This window comes from Sorex araneus, chromosome 3, assembly GCF_027595985.1.
Source record: "Sorex araneus isolate mSorAra2 chromosome 3, mSorAra2.pri, whole genome shotgun sequence".
Classification (NCBI taxonomy): domain Eukaryota; kingdom Metazoa; phylum Chordata; class Mammalia; order Eulipotyphla; family Soricidae; genus Sorex; species Sorex araneus.
In genome coordinates, this window is record NC_073304.1 from 74244499 (window position 1) to 74257226 (window position 12728).

The 12728-nt window shown below is 49.0% G+C and overlaps 1 protein-coding gene across 6 annotated transcripts in view; it reads left to right on the forward strand.

Annotated features, from left to right (window-relative positions):
* ACIN1 (apoptotic chromatin condensation inducer 1) overlaps positions 1–12728 on the forward strand; it is a 43853-nt gene that overhangs the window by 22548 nt on the left and 8577 nt on the right. For 5 of the 6 annotated variants that reach the window (XM_055130071.1, XM_055130073.1, XM_055130070.1 and 2 more), the window contains one exon: positions 9232–9373. In XM_055130071.1, the coding sequence (XP_054986046.1) occupies positions 9232–9373 (142 nt within the window). Of the gene's footprint in view, positions 1–7518; positions 7776–9231; positions 9374–12728 lie in introns of those variants that run through there. The other variant, XM_012932994.2, reaches the window with a different exon arrangement.

The following is a 12728-nucleotide window of genomic DNA, read 5'->3' on the forward strand; positions in this document are numbered from 1 at the left end:
GCAAGTAATTTTCTTAAAATCCTTGCTTGCCCTAAAATTTTGTGGGTTTGTGAGATCCTGGCAGTGGAACAGCATTATATGCTACTTGGAAGCGCCTATATATATACATATATATATATATATATATATATATATATATATATATATATATATATATTACTTGACGTTCACATGCAGGTCTGAGGCAAGTAAGCATGGAATCTTTAACAGGTTTTCTTACTAGTGAAGATGGGTTTATTCTGGAGCCGGAGTGATAGTACAGCAAGTAGGGCATTTGCCTTTTCCTTGCACATGGCAACCCGGGTTCAGTCTCCAGCATCCCATATGGTCCCCTGAGCACCACCAGCAGTAATTCCTAAGTGCAAAGCCAGAGTAAGCCCTGAGCATAACCAAGTGTGGCTCCAAAACAAAACAAACAGAAAGATGGGTATTCATTTTATAAGGCATTTGCCTTGCTTGTAGCCAGTCCCAGTTTGATCCCTGTCATTGCATGGTTCCCAGCACTGTCAGGAGTGACCCCTAAACACAGAACGAGGAATAGTCCCTAAACACTGCTGGGTGTGGCCCAAATCAGTCCCACAAAATTTTCGTTGTTTGGGCTAGAGCAATACTACAGCGGGTTAGGGTGTTTGCCTTGCATGCAGCTGACCTGGTTTGATCCCCGTTACCTCATATAGTCCCCTGAGCACTGCCAGGAGTAATTCCTGAGTGCAGAGTCAGGAGTAATCTCTGAGCATCATTGAGAATGACCCAAAAAGAAAAATTAAAAATTGTTTTATGTGTGAGGTGGTAACCTAGTCAACATTGGTTCTGACAAGGCATGAGGCCGCTTGCATAGACCAAATTGTTCATTGTTGCTCAGGCAAATTGCGGTGGAGCAGCCTATAGTAGAAATGAAGTCAGAGGTAGCTTTCACACCTACTACTTACTTTCCTTCTACCTGTCTTCTGGATGGTCCAGTCAGCATCTTAAGAGAAATACATGCCCAAGCACCTTGGATCTCAAGGGTGACTGAGACATTTGCCTCCTTTTTGCAGGTTTTCCTGCATACTGATTGATAACATTTCTTCTGGTCTTTTACTTGTCTAAAATACTATTGTTCAGCCTAGTTAGACCCAAAAAGCTAGGCCATTTTTTTAGAAATAGCATTGGGGGCCAGGGAGATAATTCAAATGGTCTCCTGAGCATTGTTAGGAGCAACCAATGAGCAAGGGATCAAGGGTAGTCTCTGCAGTGGTCTCTAAGTACCACTCAGTGCGGACCTAAAACCAAAAACCAAACCTAAAAACCCCGCAAAATAAGTAGGATCAACAGTTCTAAATGGAAAGAACCATTTCTGGCTTAAACTTGGTTTTTCTTGTCTGTTACAAGAAGTTGCATGATTTTAACAGAAAGAGGGACTATTGATTTGGTCAAGCATTTAAAAAATAATAAAATTCAAGGACCCCTCCTCATCACTTTGGAAGAGAATTCCTGGATTTTTTGCTGTATTTGGTTAAATGCATTCTGATTCTGATTGTGCTCTGAGGAACTCTTGGTTGATGAGGTAAGGTATCTAATTTGAGCTGGAATTTGTGAGCCCTCAATCGTATTTCTTTTTATTGCATTCCTGTGTCTACTATGATTATTAAAAAATTGCCCTTATTACATCAGAAAACAATAGTACTCTCACTATAAAACTAGAGAAAGGAGATGGCAGCAGGTAAGGTTCTTGCCTTGAATATAGCCAACCTAGGTTTCATCTCTGCCACCCCATGTGGTTTTCTGAGCACCAGCCAACAGTGATCCCTGAGCATAGAACCAGGAATAAGCATTGAGCACTACGGGGTATGGCTTCAAAACCAGGAGTGTGTATAACTTTGTGTGAGTAGCTGTAACATATCCCAGTAATTAGTTCAAATTAATTCAGATTTCCTGTTTTCTAAATACTACTTTTCTGAGTACATAAAACTTGAAGACAATAGCAACTTTGGGGTCTTCGCACTATACTTATTTTATCTTTTTCATAAGGATAGGAGTAGGAGAAAGGATATGCTCTTTCAAACCAATATAACAGTATTTCCCAGGGAGCTTACAGTGTCTATATGCTATGATGCATAATTTTAAAAAGAATTTAAAAGAATAAAAAGATAAAAGAATTTATCTGAGGACATCACCCCTGCACCCCCAATCCCACTATTCTTGATTCTTGTGAAACAGGTGTTTTCGTGAGGGTTTTCTCAATTCTGCCTGAGGGTACTAAGTCCCACTGTTAGCAAGCTTCACTTGAAATCTCATGAATTTTCTATAATAATTAAAATTGAAAGACATGCTTGTAGAAAATTCCTTTAACATTTCTTTCTCATTCTTACTCAGATATGAATTGTAATATGATTATTATTCTCCCAGTAGTCCTATCCTTTTGTGCTATAAATGCTTTGTGTGCTGTTTAATTATGGATATTTCCAACCCCCATATTTTCACATATTTTATAATACATCAGAAATAGTAGTGCAAGAAACATAAGTAGGACCAGGTATGCGTTTTGTCCGTAAGGGCCCAGAAAGCAAAGCTCTGTGGGACAGAGCTAGACTTTGGGAAAATCCACACGAAGTATATTGAGTCCCCTTTGGAATGATTTCAAGGATTCCTCTTTCTCTTTAGAAAATAAAATTTTGAAACTCTTTGGATTGTAAAGAAATTAATGGCACAGACCTGTTGTGTTGAACACACTATATGCAAGAGATCCACATTTGATCCCCAAGTGGTGACTTGACCCCTTAGTGACCTCTCTACTCAAAGTACAAACATGTGGTCCAAATACCACCACCCTCCCTCGGAAAAAAAATAATTTAAATCTCCCCAAAAGTAGACTAGCTATGACTTAACAAAAAGATCATTTGGTAAAATTCATAAGAAAGAATTCCAGTAACAGAAAATTCTTTCTTGGGCTGGAGTAATAGTACAGCAGGTAGGGTGCTTGCCTTGCATGCGGCTGACTGGAGTTTGATCATCAGCATCTCATCCCCCTTCCAACCCAACCCCACCTAGCACATCAAGGGTGATCCTTGAGTGCAGAGCCAAGTGTAAGCTCTGAGTACACCAGGTGTGGCCCCAAAAAACAAAAGCTGTGTGTGGGGGGTTCTTCTAGTTACTTCTAGAGAAGCAAATTAACACTAAAGTATTTTATATAATTAATGATAAAGAGATTTTTGAGGCTGTTTGAATGCAACATTTTTTGTAAGAATTCGATCCAAAAGTGTTTGGGGCCAGGTCAGCAAACAAACCTAGGGCCTTAGACTTGTGAATGAAGCTTATGTTCTACCACTGAGCTTCATCCTGGCTCTGCTATGCAGAAACTTTTTGGTAAGGGGGTATGGTTTGTCTTTGGGTCCACACAAGGCATTACATGGGCTTCCCCATCTTGGTGCGGGGGGATCACTATTGATGTTGGTTGGGGGGCCATTTGCAGTGGATTTAACTTGGGCTTCCTGCATGCAAACATGTTTAAGCCTATTGAGCTATTGATGTCCCGTGTCCTATCCCCAACCTCATCCTGCATTGGCATTGGGGAGGGAGTGTTGGGCCACATCTGGCTATGGGCTACTCCTGGCTCTACTCTGGGATCGCTCTTGGTAATAATGCACAGGAAACCATATGTGGGGCTGGAAACTGAGCCAGGGTCAGCTGCATACAAGTCAAGTGCCTTTCCCTCATGCCATGCTTTGTCTCCAGCATTTCAAAGAACTTTTTTGGTTTTTGGTCCATACCGGCAGTGCTCAGGGCTTACTTCTTGGTCTGTACTCAGGGATCACTCCTGGTGGTGCCCGGGAAACCCATATAGGGTGCTGGGGATCAAATCTAGGTCAGGTCCCATGTAAGGCAAGTGCCCTATGCGGTACTGTTGCTCTGGCCCAAAGTACATTTTTTTTAAGAGGGAAACTAGAAGTTGGAGAGATACTTCAGTGAGTTGAGCACTTTCTTTGTATTCAAGAGATCTAGGTTTGGTCTCCAGAACTAAACATATGGTTGCCAGAATAATGCCAGTGGTGTCCCTCCACTCCCCAACCAACCAAGCCAGGAGTGGCTTCTGAGCACCACTGGGTATGGCCAAAAATGAAGAAATTGAAGATAAAGAAAGCTAATTTAGTAGTCATTAAAGTTTTCAATTTGTGTTCACAGTGACAAACCCGATTCAGAAATATTTATTGGGCATTTTTTTGTGTCAGGCCCTGGCTTAGGGTAATGTAATGTAGTCCTGACCATGTTGTGTGAGATTGAGGAGGAAGCAAACCATAAGTCTATAGTGATGAAGACATTGATGAAAATCTGTCAAGCCAAAAGGCATCTCTGAGTGCAGTTACATCAAAGAGGAGTCCACTCAGATGAAATCTTAAAAAAGCTTCAAGGTCATGGGGGCCGGAGTGATAGTACAGCTGTTAGGGTGCTTTTCTTGCACATGGCTGACCGGGGTTCCATTTCCGGCGTCCCATATGATCCTCCAAGCCTACCAGAAGCCCTCAGGGCAGAAACAGGAGTAAGCGCTGAGTACCTCCAGGTGTGGCCCCAAAAAGGGTCAGTGATCACACAGTGGGTGGGGTGCGTCCTTTGCATATGGCCAACCCAGATTCAAAGTCCAGCACTCCATATGGTCTCCTGAGGCCTTGAGGATTGGTCTCTAAGCACAGAGCCAGGAGTAAGTACTGAGCATTGCCAGGTGTGTCCCCATCCTCCACCTTATCCCCCCTCCCCCAAGAAAGACTCCAAAGAAAATGGCATCAATTGAGACACTGACCTATTGAATGCTCATAAAAATTTCCTTACCTTAGTTTGGTATATAACCCTATCCAATTTTTTTTTTTTTAATTTTTGTACCACACCAGTACAGCTCAGGGGCTGCTCCTGGTTCTGTGCTTAGAAGTGGCATCTCACAGTGCTCAGAGGACTATATGTGGCACTGGGGACTGAATAAGTGCAGAGCCAGTGCTTTGTCTTCCTATACTGTCTTTCTGGCTCCAAGTCAGACTTTGTGGGGATTGGTGAGGTGTGGGCATCACTGTATGGACTAAATCTGGTGGTGCTCAGGCCTTACTTTTTTTTTTTTTTCTTTTTGGGTCACACCCAGCGATGCTCAGGGGTTACTCCTGGCTCTGCACTCAGGAATTTCTCCTGGCGGTGTCTGGGAGACCATATGGGATGCCGGGGATTGAGCCCAGGTCGGCCCATGCAAGGCAAACGCCCTACCCGTTGTGCTATCATGCCTGCTCCTCAGGCCTTACTTCTTTCTCTGTACTCAGAAATTACTTCTGGCATTGCCCAGGGGACCAGTTGTGGAGTCAGGGTTGGAACCAGGGTTTGCCATGTACAAAATGAACACCCTAAGGGTCTGGAGTGATAGTACAGCAGGTAGGTTGTTTGCCTTGCGTGCATCTGACCTGGGTTTGCCCTCAGCACCGCCAGGAGTAATTCTTTTTTTTTTTTTTTTCCTTTTTGGGTCACACCCGGCGATGCACAGGGATTACTCCTGGCTCTGCACTCAGGAATTACCCCTGGCGGTGCTCAGGGGACCACATGGGGTGCTGGGAATCGACCCGCCCGCGTGCAAGGCAAACGCCCTGCCCACTGTGCTATTGCTCCAGCCCCTTAAGGAGTAATTCTTGAGTGCAGAGCCAAGACTAACCCATGAGCGTCACTGAATGTGGTCCAAAAAACAAACCAAAAACCACCTGTTATCTCTGGCCCCTCTAACTCAACTCCTTTTTTTTTTTCTCTTTTTTTCTTTTTGGGTCACACCCGGCAGTGCTCAGGGGTTACTCCTGGCTCTGCATTCAGGAGTTACTCCTGGCAGTGCTCAGGGGACTGTATGGGATGCTGGGGATCGAACCCAGGTCGGCCGTGTGCAAGGCAGATGCCCTACCCGCTGTGCTATCGCTCCAACCCCCCTCCACCTCTAACTCAACTTTCAAGAACAGCCTTTATCCACCTATCTGTTGACATAGGAATTGATATTCTCCCCCTTTTATAAGTTACACAGGTACACAGGATTGGAAACCTACCTAAGGCCAGGATCAGAGTTGGACCCTAACTAATTTGACTCCAGAGTTCTCATTTCGTTTTTGTTCTGGGCTACATGCAGCAGTGGGGGGGGGAGCGGGTGGGCGGGGCAAGCCTGTTCCCTACAGGGTATGGGGGGGGTCACTCCTGGCAGTGCCTAGGGGACCAGGAGGTATCTGACATCGAACCCCTGGCTCCTGCGTGCAGAGCGTCCTTTTCATCCCTTTGAACTATCTGGTCTTCAGAGCTCTTGGGCTCACTGAGTGGCAGAGGAACCCTAGTCACAACTTCTTTACAGATAACGTGCCATGTATGTTTTAGAATTTAAGCACCAAGAAAGAATGCCTTTGCAGTTTGCATCTACTGAGTACTCTTTCGAATGGATAGAATTTTTTTTTCCATTGCACATTTAATTCATGGTGAATAATTTCTGAGTATTTTCCCATCACCCAGACCCACAGATCTCCCTGTCCTGTACAACAGCTCTCTCACTTGAGTTTCTTACCTACTCCAGACCCTTCCCCTTAGTGCCCTCACTCGGAGAAGTGGCCTTCCTGTTTCAGCTACCCAAGTTCTTTACCCTGTTTATCCTTGGTTTCTCTCTCTGGTGAACCCCAGGGCAGGTGACCTTATTAAAGACTGTGTGAAACAAAGTTGTCTGTTATCTCTTAAGGGACACCGTCCCTTGTCCCCACCCCGCCCCCTTCCAGATAGAAGCTCTGTGTACTCCTCCTGCCATACCTCGGTTTGGAGTGTACCCCGTGGTCTTTGCCCAGGGTGTGCAGCCAGTAACTCTGGTGATTGGGCAGTGCCAGTCGCCGTCCCGCCTCTCGGAGTTGCTGACAGACCTGATCTCTCTGTTCCGTGCCTGGCTTCTTGGGGAGAGGGAAGTGGCATATACAAAAATTACTCGGCCCTGCATTCTGTTTCTCTTTCAACTTTGTTATCTTTCTCCGTGAATCATTTTCCAGTCCTGGCTGTTCTAGTTCCCTTCCTCCCGTTCTCTAGAATCTTCCAAGCTAGCAGCTGTAACTTGTGTGTCCTCTCTCTCCAGCCCCCTCCCCCGCCCCATGGGAAGATGAGGCGCGCGCACCCGCTCCCTGTGGGGTTAGGCCTCGGGAGCCGGTGTAACCTGAGAAAAAACGGAAAAAGGCCAGGCCAGTGGAGCCGGCCGCGAGCTCCCTCTGGCCTGCCTGAGAATAAGAACCTTGCTCACTCAGCGCCCTCCCTCTCCTCTGTCCCCTCCCCTGCTGCAGCAGGGCCCTCCCCCATCCGCACACACGGGCTGCTGGGTAAGTGGCAAGATGGCTCCCCTGCATGTCTCCGGCTGATCGCCGCCGCTCCGCCAATACAATAGAGCCAGCCACCACCAGCAGCCTGGCCCTCTTCCTCCTCCTTCTCCAGGGAGACCAATCCAGCTGAACTCGGGGTTTGCCGTGAGGACTTAACGCTTATCTCTTAAAAGCCAGATTTATTTTAGCCTCCCCTCACCACCACCACCACCTCCCCTTCCATTTACCATTTTTTGGATCCCTAGTTGCTGCATCTTGGTTTTCTGTCTCCGGATCGGGTGGCCGGGGAGGAGGTGGTGGGATCCTGGAACAAGGAAGGTGTGCGTGTGTGTGTTTTAATTTTTTTTAGGATTTTTTTGTTTGGTTTTTGTTATTTCTTCCATTCCAGAAAGGGATAAACAGCACTTCCAGGGGGAGGAAAAAAATCATGTTATCAGAAAGCAAAGAAGGGTGAGAGCTTCACATTTCCACGTACCCCTTTCCCCCACCGCTCTGGCCTACCTCATCTATCTTCTCTTTGCCCCGTGGCTTTCATTCCGTCTTTCGTTTTGATTTGTTTTCAGTCATTCTGCTTTCCCCCTTTGTCCTTCCTGCCTAGTTTCTAATTGGCCCCACTTGCCCTCTCGGTATGGGAAATAGGTATCTTTGGGGTAAATTCTTTTCTTTAGGTTTCGGCAGTTGACTGATGTGTTTCTGTGGGGCCCTGTTAGCTGGGGGCCCAGTTCCGATTTTCCCCTCCCCCTTCCCTTGCATCCCTCCCTCCCTGCCTGCTTTGGGGAGGCTGTTCTGACCTCTGAGTGTCAGTCAGCCCATCAGGAATGCTGAATTTTCTGGTGTGCTTATCAGCCTGGGGAAGCTTGGTTTCTCCTCTACTGAGACTTAGGCCCCTGATTATCTTAATTTTTATTTCCCCCCACTCCCAGTGTTTGGGGGTGGAGGGGATGAGGGTCCGTGGGTTTGAAAGAAGTTGGGATGGAGACAGGAAAGGTTGGGCAGATAGTGTATATAGCATGGATCTCGGGGAGTCAGCCCTGCAATGGGAGCTGACTTGTGTGGATCGGAGGGGGAGTGGGTTGCTGCGGGGGAAGATGCGAGGTGCATGGCGCGGGGGAGGGCGTGTCCTGGCTGGGAGGCCTGCTCTCTTATCTCCTGGAAGAGCGGGAGAGTGGGGGGCAGCCAGACATCGAATAGCAGAACAGTTCTTACGCCTCTGAGCAGGTAACAGGGCCTGGTCCTTCCCGGGGTGTTCCTAGTCTCTGGCGATTTAAGTTTCTCCTCTTAGACACGAGGGGTCTGAGTTGAGTCCTGAGCCCTCACAGTGCTCCTGTCCCTGCAGCCCCTGGGCCTCCATCTCTCATTTCTAGGCCCCTCCAGATCCTCCAGGTCAGCAGGCCTTTCCTTATTAAGTGGTGATTAATCACGAGGGAATTGGGATCACTGGCCACCGTAAGGCCTAGCAGTCTCAGCCTTTTTTAAGGAATTCTGCCGGCTTTCCCTTAGTTCCTCCTGCCTCTGGGTCAGGAAGAGTGCCTGTGGCCTGAGGCTAGGGCGGTGGCCTGAGCATTGTGGCAGGCCAGCACTCAGGCACTCAGGCACTCTTGAGGGACTCCCCATTTAAGCGTCTGCTGGTGAATTCCCTGAGAGCAGTTGGCATCCCGACCCCACACATCACGGCTTTATCCGATCTGGGGAGCGGGTGGATTTGGTGGCTGTGATCTCTGTGCTTTCCCTGGGGAAACCAGCCCCCCACCTTTCCTGCAGGGGCCAGGCCTCTGCTCTAGAAGCATTCCTCCCAGACACCCGAGCGCTGAGGCACGGAGTTTCTGGCCTGAAACCTGACGTCTTGCTCTCTCTTCCCTTGGTTCTTCTCTGCCTTCCCTCCCACTCTCTTCCCCCGTTCTGTCAGTGAGGAGAAGGAGGAAGTGACCATGGACACAAGTGAAAACAGACCTGAAAGTGAGGTTCCGGAGCCCCCCGTGGCGATTGGAGACCAAGTGAGCAACGACGACCGCCCAGAGGGCAGTGCCGAAGACGAGGAGAAGAAAGAGGTAACTAGCCAAGGCTCCTGTTCGGGCGGGCGGACAGGAGCGGGCCTAGAGGAGAGAGCAGAGCCATTTGGTGACCTCTCTCGCACCGAGGGAAAACTTAGGGACGAGGCAGAGACTTGGATTAGGGTAGGGCCAGTGGAGGATTCACTGGTTTGGCCAGGGAGACCCCTCGTGACAGGAGCAGGGCCCACTCACCCCCCTGGCCTCGCTGGGGAAGTGTAGTGCGCACCAGATCCTGGGTCTTTGTCACTCGGGGAAGGTCCGCTAATGGCCCTTTATCTGAGACCCCAGCTCAGCTTTCCCTCCTCCACCTCCAGCCGCTCCCGCTGGTAACTCATGTAGCTTTCCCTCCTTTTTAGAGCCTGGGAGAGCTCAGCGCCACCTAGTGGGCTTTGGTGGTTCTGAGTTGACCAGCCATACTGGGGAATTTTTGTTCCTCATCTGCCCCCCAGTGGTCTGTCTAGTTGCAGAGATGTAGTTACTTGCATCAGCACCTGGGGTGATCCCAAAAGCCCTTTCTCCTGTGTCTCCAACCCGCCACCCCTGCCACCTTGGGTGGTGCATATAGATTCTCTTGAGTCCTGCACCTACCTAAGGGGCCTTCCCCCATCAGAGCCAGCGAAGTCTTCTTGTCTCTTAAAGTACTTGAGAAGTAACTAGCTGGGTGTGGGAGTGGGTGATGGTGGGAGGGACTGTTGTGTGTGTAGCCTTTCTTTGGTGTGTGTTGCGGGGGTGGGGGCCGGTGAAAGTGATTTGATGTGCAGAATATTATTTATTACAAGGTCCTTCTTCCCCGTAAAACTTTGTCCAAGTACCTCATGTACGATAATCCGCCCGTAAAATATAACCCTGCCCAACTGGCCAATCGCTGATGCCGCCTCTTCCTCTGGACCCACCCGCTGCTACCGAGCTGCCCAATCAGAGCCGAGTCTGCTGTCCAGGTGTCTTGGCCAGAGGGGGGCATGCGTATGGGATCCGTGATGAGCCCCCTTTTGGCTCCCTGTCTTGCTTACTTCAGGGGGCCAAGAAGAGCACTGTTCTGGAGAGACTTGTATTGAGAAAACAAAAAGCATTTGGAAAGGGGTGGACTTGAATCATCTCCCTATTTGGGGCACCCCAAGAAGAGCTTGTCAGTGCTGGGGCACAGACCCACATGCCCTTGCCCTTTTGAGGACTGTGGGTCGCCTTGTTCGCTGCAGACTGTCGGGATCCCTGTCTCGGGCACCGAGACCTAAAGAGCCCGTGTTTGTGATCGCAGTGCTGTGCTGTTGAATCCTGAGTGGGGCACTCGGCCTAAGCTGTCGACTAGGATCCCTGCAGAAAGATGTAGGGTCTGAGCCCAGGGATCCGATGCTGATGACCACCCAGCCATGTGTGAACGAACACTTGCACGTCAGATGGACTTTTCCTCTGGTCCCTGTTGTCCATGAAGGGCAGCGTGTTGGCTGCTCCAGCTTCTCCTCCATCCCTGGAGGCAGGGCCTCATCCGTTCACCTGACTGGAACCACTGTCTCAGCTGGAGTCCCTGAGGAGGCGCCACAGACAACTCTCAGAAGATGCTCTGACCTTGCTGCTGTATGCGCGCCAGCGCCTGGGGCTGTCCGCCTGCTGCCCCGAGGCTACCTTCGTCAGGGGCTTCATGACCCCAGTTTGGTGCAAGGACCCCCTCCCCAGTACAGGCAGAGGAGAAAGGGACTCTGGAACCATCACCTGGATCCCAACTTTGGGTGGTGGTGTTGCCGCAGCTTGCCACTGGTGGACATAGGGTCCTGCTGGCCTCTCGCGATCAGCGGCCAGGACCATTCCTGCTACTCTCGGGCCATCTCATCAGGGACTGCAAGATGATGCCCCTCTTGGGCTGGGACTGATTGATGTCTCTGCCCCTTACCCCCGTACCCCTCGCTGAGCCTGGCCACCGCCAGTGAACTGTCTTGACATCATGGAAACTGGGCAGCGTCCCCCCACATGTTTCCCTCCCGCCCCCCCTGCGCCCCTGGGAGGACTCTGGCAGTACCGTGCTGACCACCACGCCGTGCGCCCACCTTTTTTGCCAACCCAACCCCCCACCAATTGCACAGCGCCTAGCAGGGAGGGCTCATTCTGATTGGACCGGCGGTTGACTAGATACAGTACACAGTGAGGTGCGATTGGCTGAACTGAAGATCCCAGGTGTGAGATGGTACCTGGAACATTTGTCATATTCCTAGTTTATTTTCTTCTTTATTTTCTTCTCCTTTAAAAAATCTTTTATTTTAATTTTTTCTTTATTTTTCTGATTACTTTATTGGATCTCTTTATTTATTTGGTTCATGTTTTTCCTGTTTTAATTAAGACTTTTTTTTTTTTTTCCCTCACTAACTTACCCATCGAGAGCGGCCCAGCTAGGGGTCAGGCTGGCCCTTAATGGAGACCAAGGAGACTTGGTTAGACGACACAAACGGGGCTGGGGGTGGAAGGGAGAAGGAAGGTCTCAAGGTCCTGCCATACCCTTTAGAAAGGGTAGTAGGTCTTAGTTTTTCCAGAAATAAGCACTTAGAGTACTCTATCCCCCTTCTCTCTCTTTTTTTATTATGGCCATAGTCTTTCTCCCACTCTCGGGGGCTAGGAAAGGGGGGCAGTGGGGTGGAGAATGACAGGACTTGCTCTGGAGCCAGTTTGGAAGTTTCTGGTCCTCAGCAGAAGCCCTGGCTGGAGAGGAAAGACTTAGATTCTACTAAGGGCTCTGCAGTGGTCGACTGGTGGAGGCGGGCCCTGGGGACAGTGCCCTTCATCAGGACATTCCCTTGCCAAGGACACTTCAGTCCTGCTGCCAGGGACTTAGGAGCCTCATGTGCAGACATCTCAACAGGCTGCACAGTCTCGTCCAAGCAGCTCACAAGGTGATGTCGGGAGACGTCAGGCTGGCCACTGAGAAAGGGAAAGGGGTTTTCATGCTGAGGTTGCCATCCCAAAGTTGGTTTTCCTTGTTTCCTCCTGTTTTCCTCAGGTTAGCAAGGCAGACCCAGGAGGCCTCTGTGACCTGGTTTTGGGTGTTTTTTTTTGTTTGTTTGTTTCGTTTTGTTTATTTGTTTGTTTTTTAGCTTGTTGTCCTCTCAATCCATAGAGACAGTGAAAGGGAGGGCATAGCCAACACCTTTAAAGGGCTGGGCAGCTACTGACTTCTTAGCTTATTTCTGGTTAAGCTAATACACAGGTGTGGTATGGACTAGCTGACTTTTCCCTGCTGTGATGTTTGATTTTATTTTTTTCTCTAACTTGCATTGATTCTGCTTCGTTTTTGCCGTTTGCCGCTTCTGTTTTGGTCTCTTGTCTGTCTCTATGTCTCTCCTCTCTCTCCCTCTTTCTCTCTCTGTGT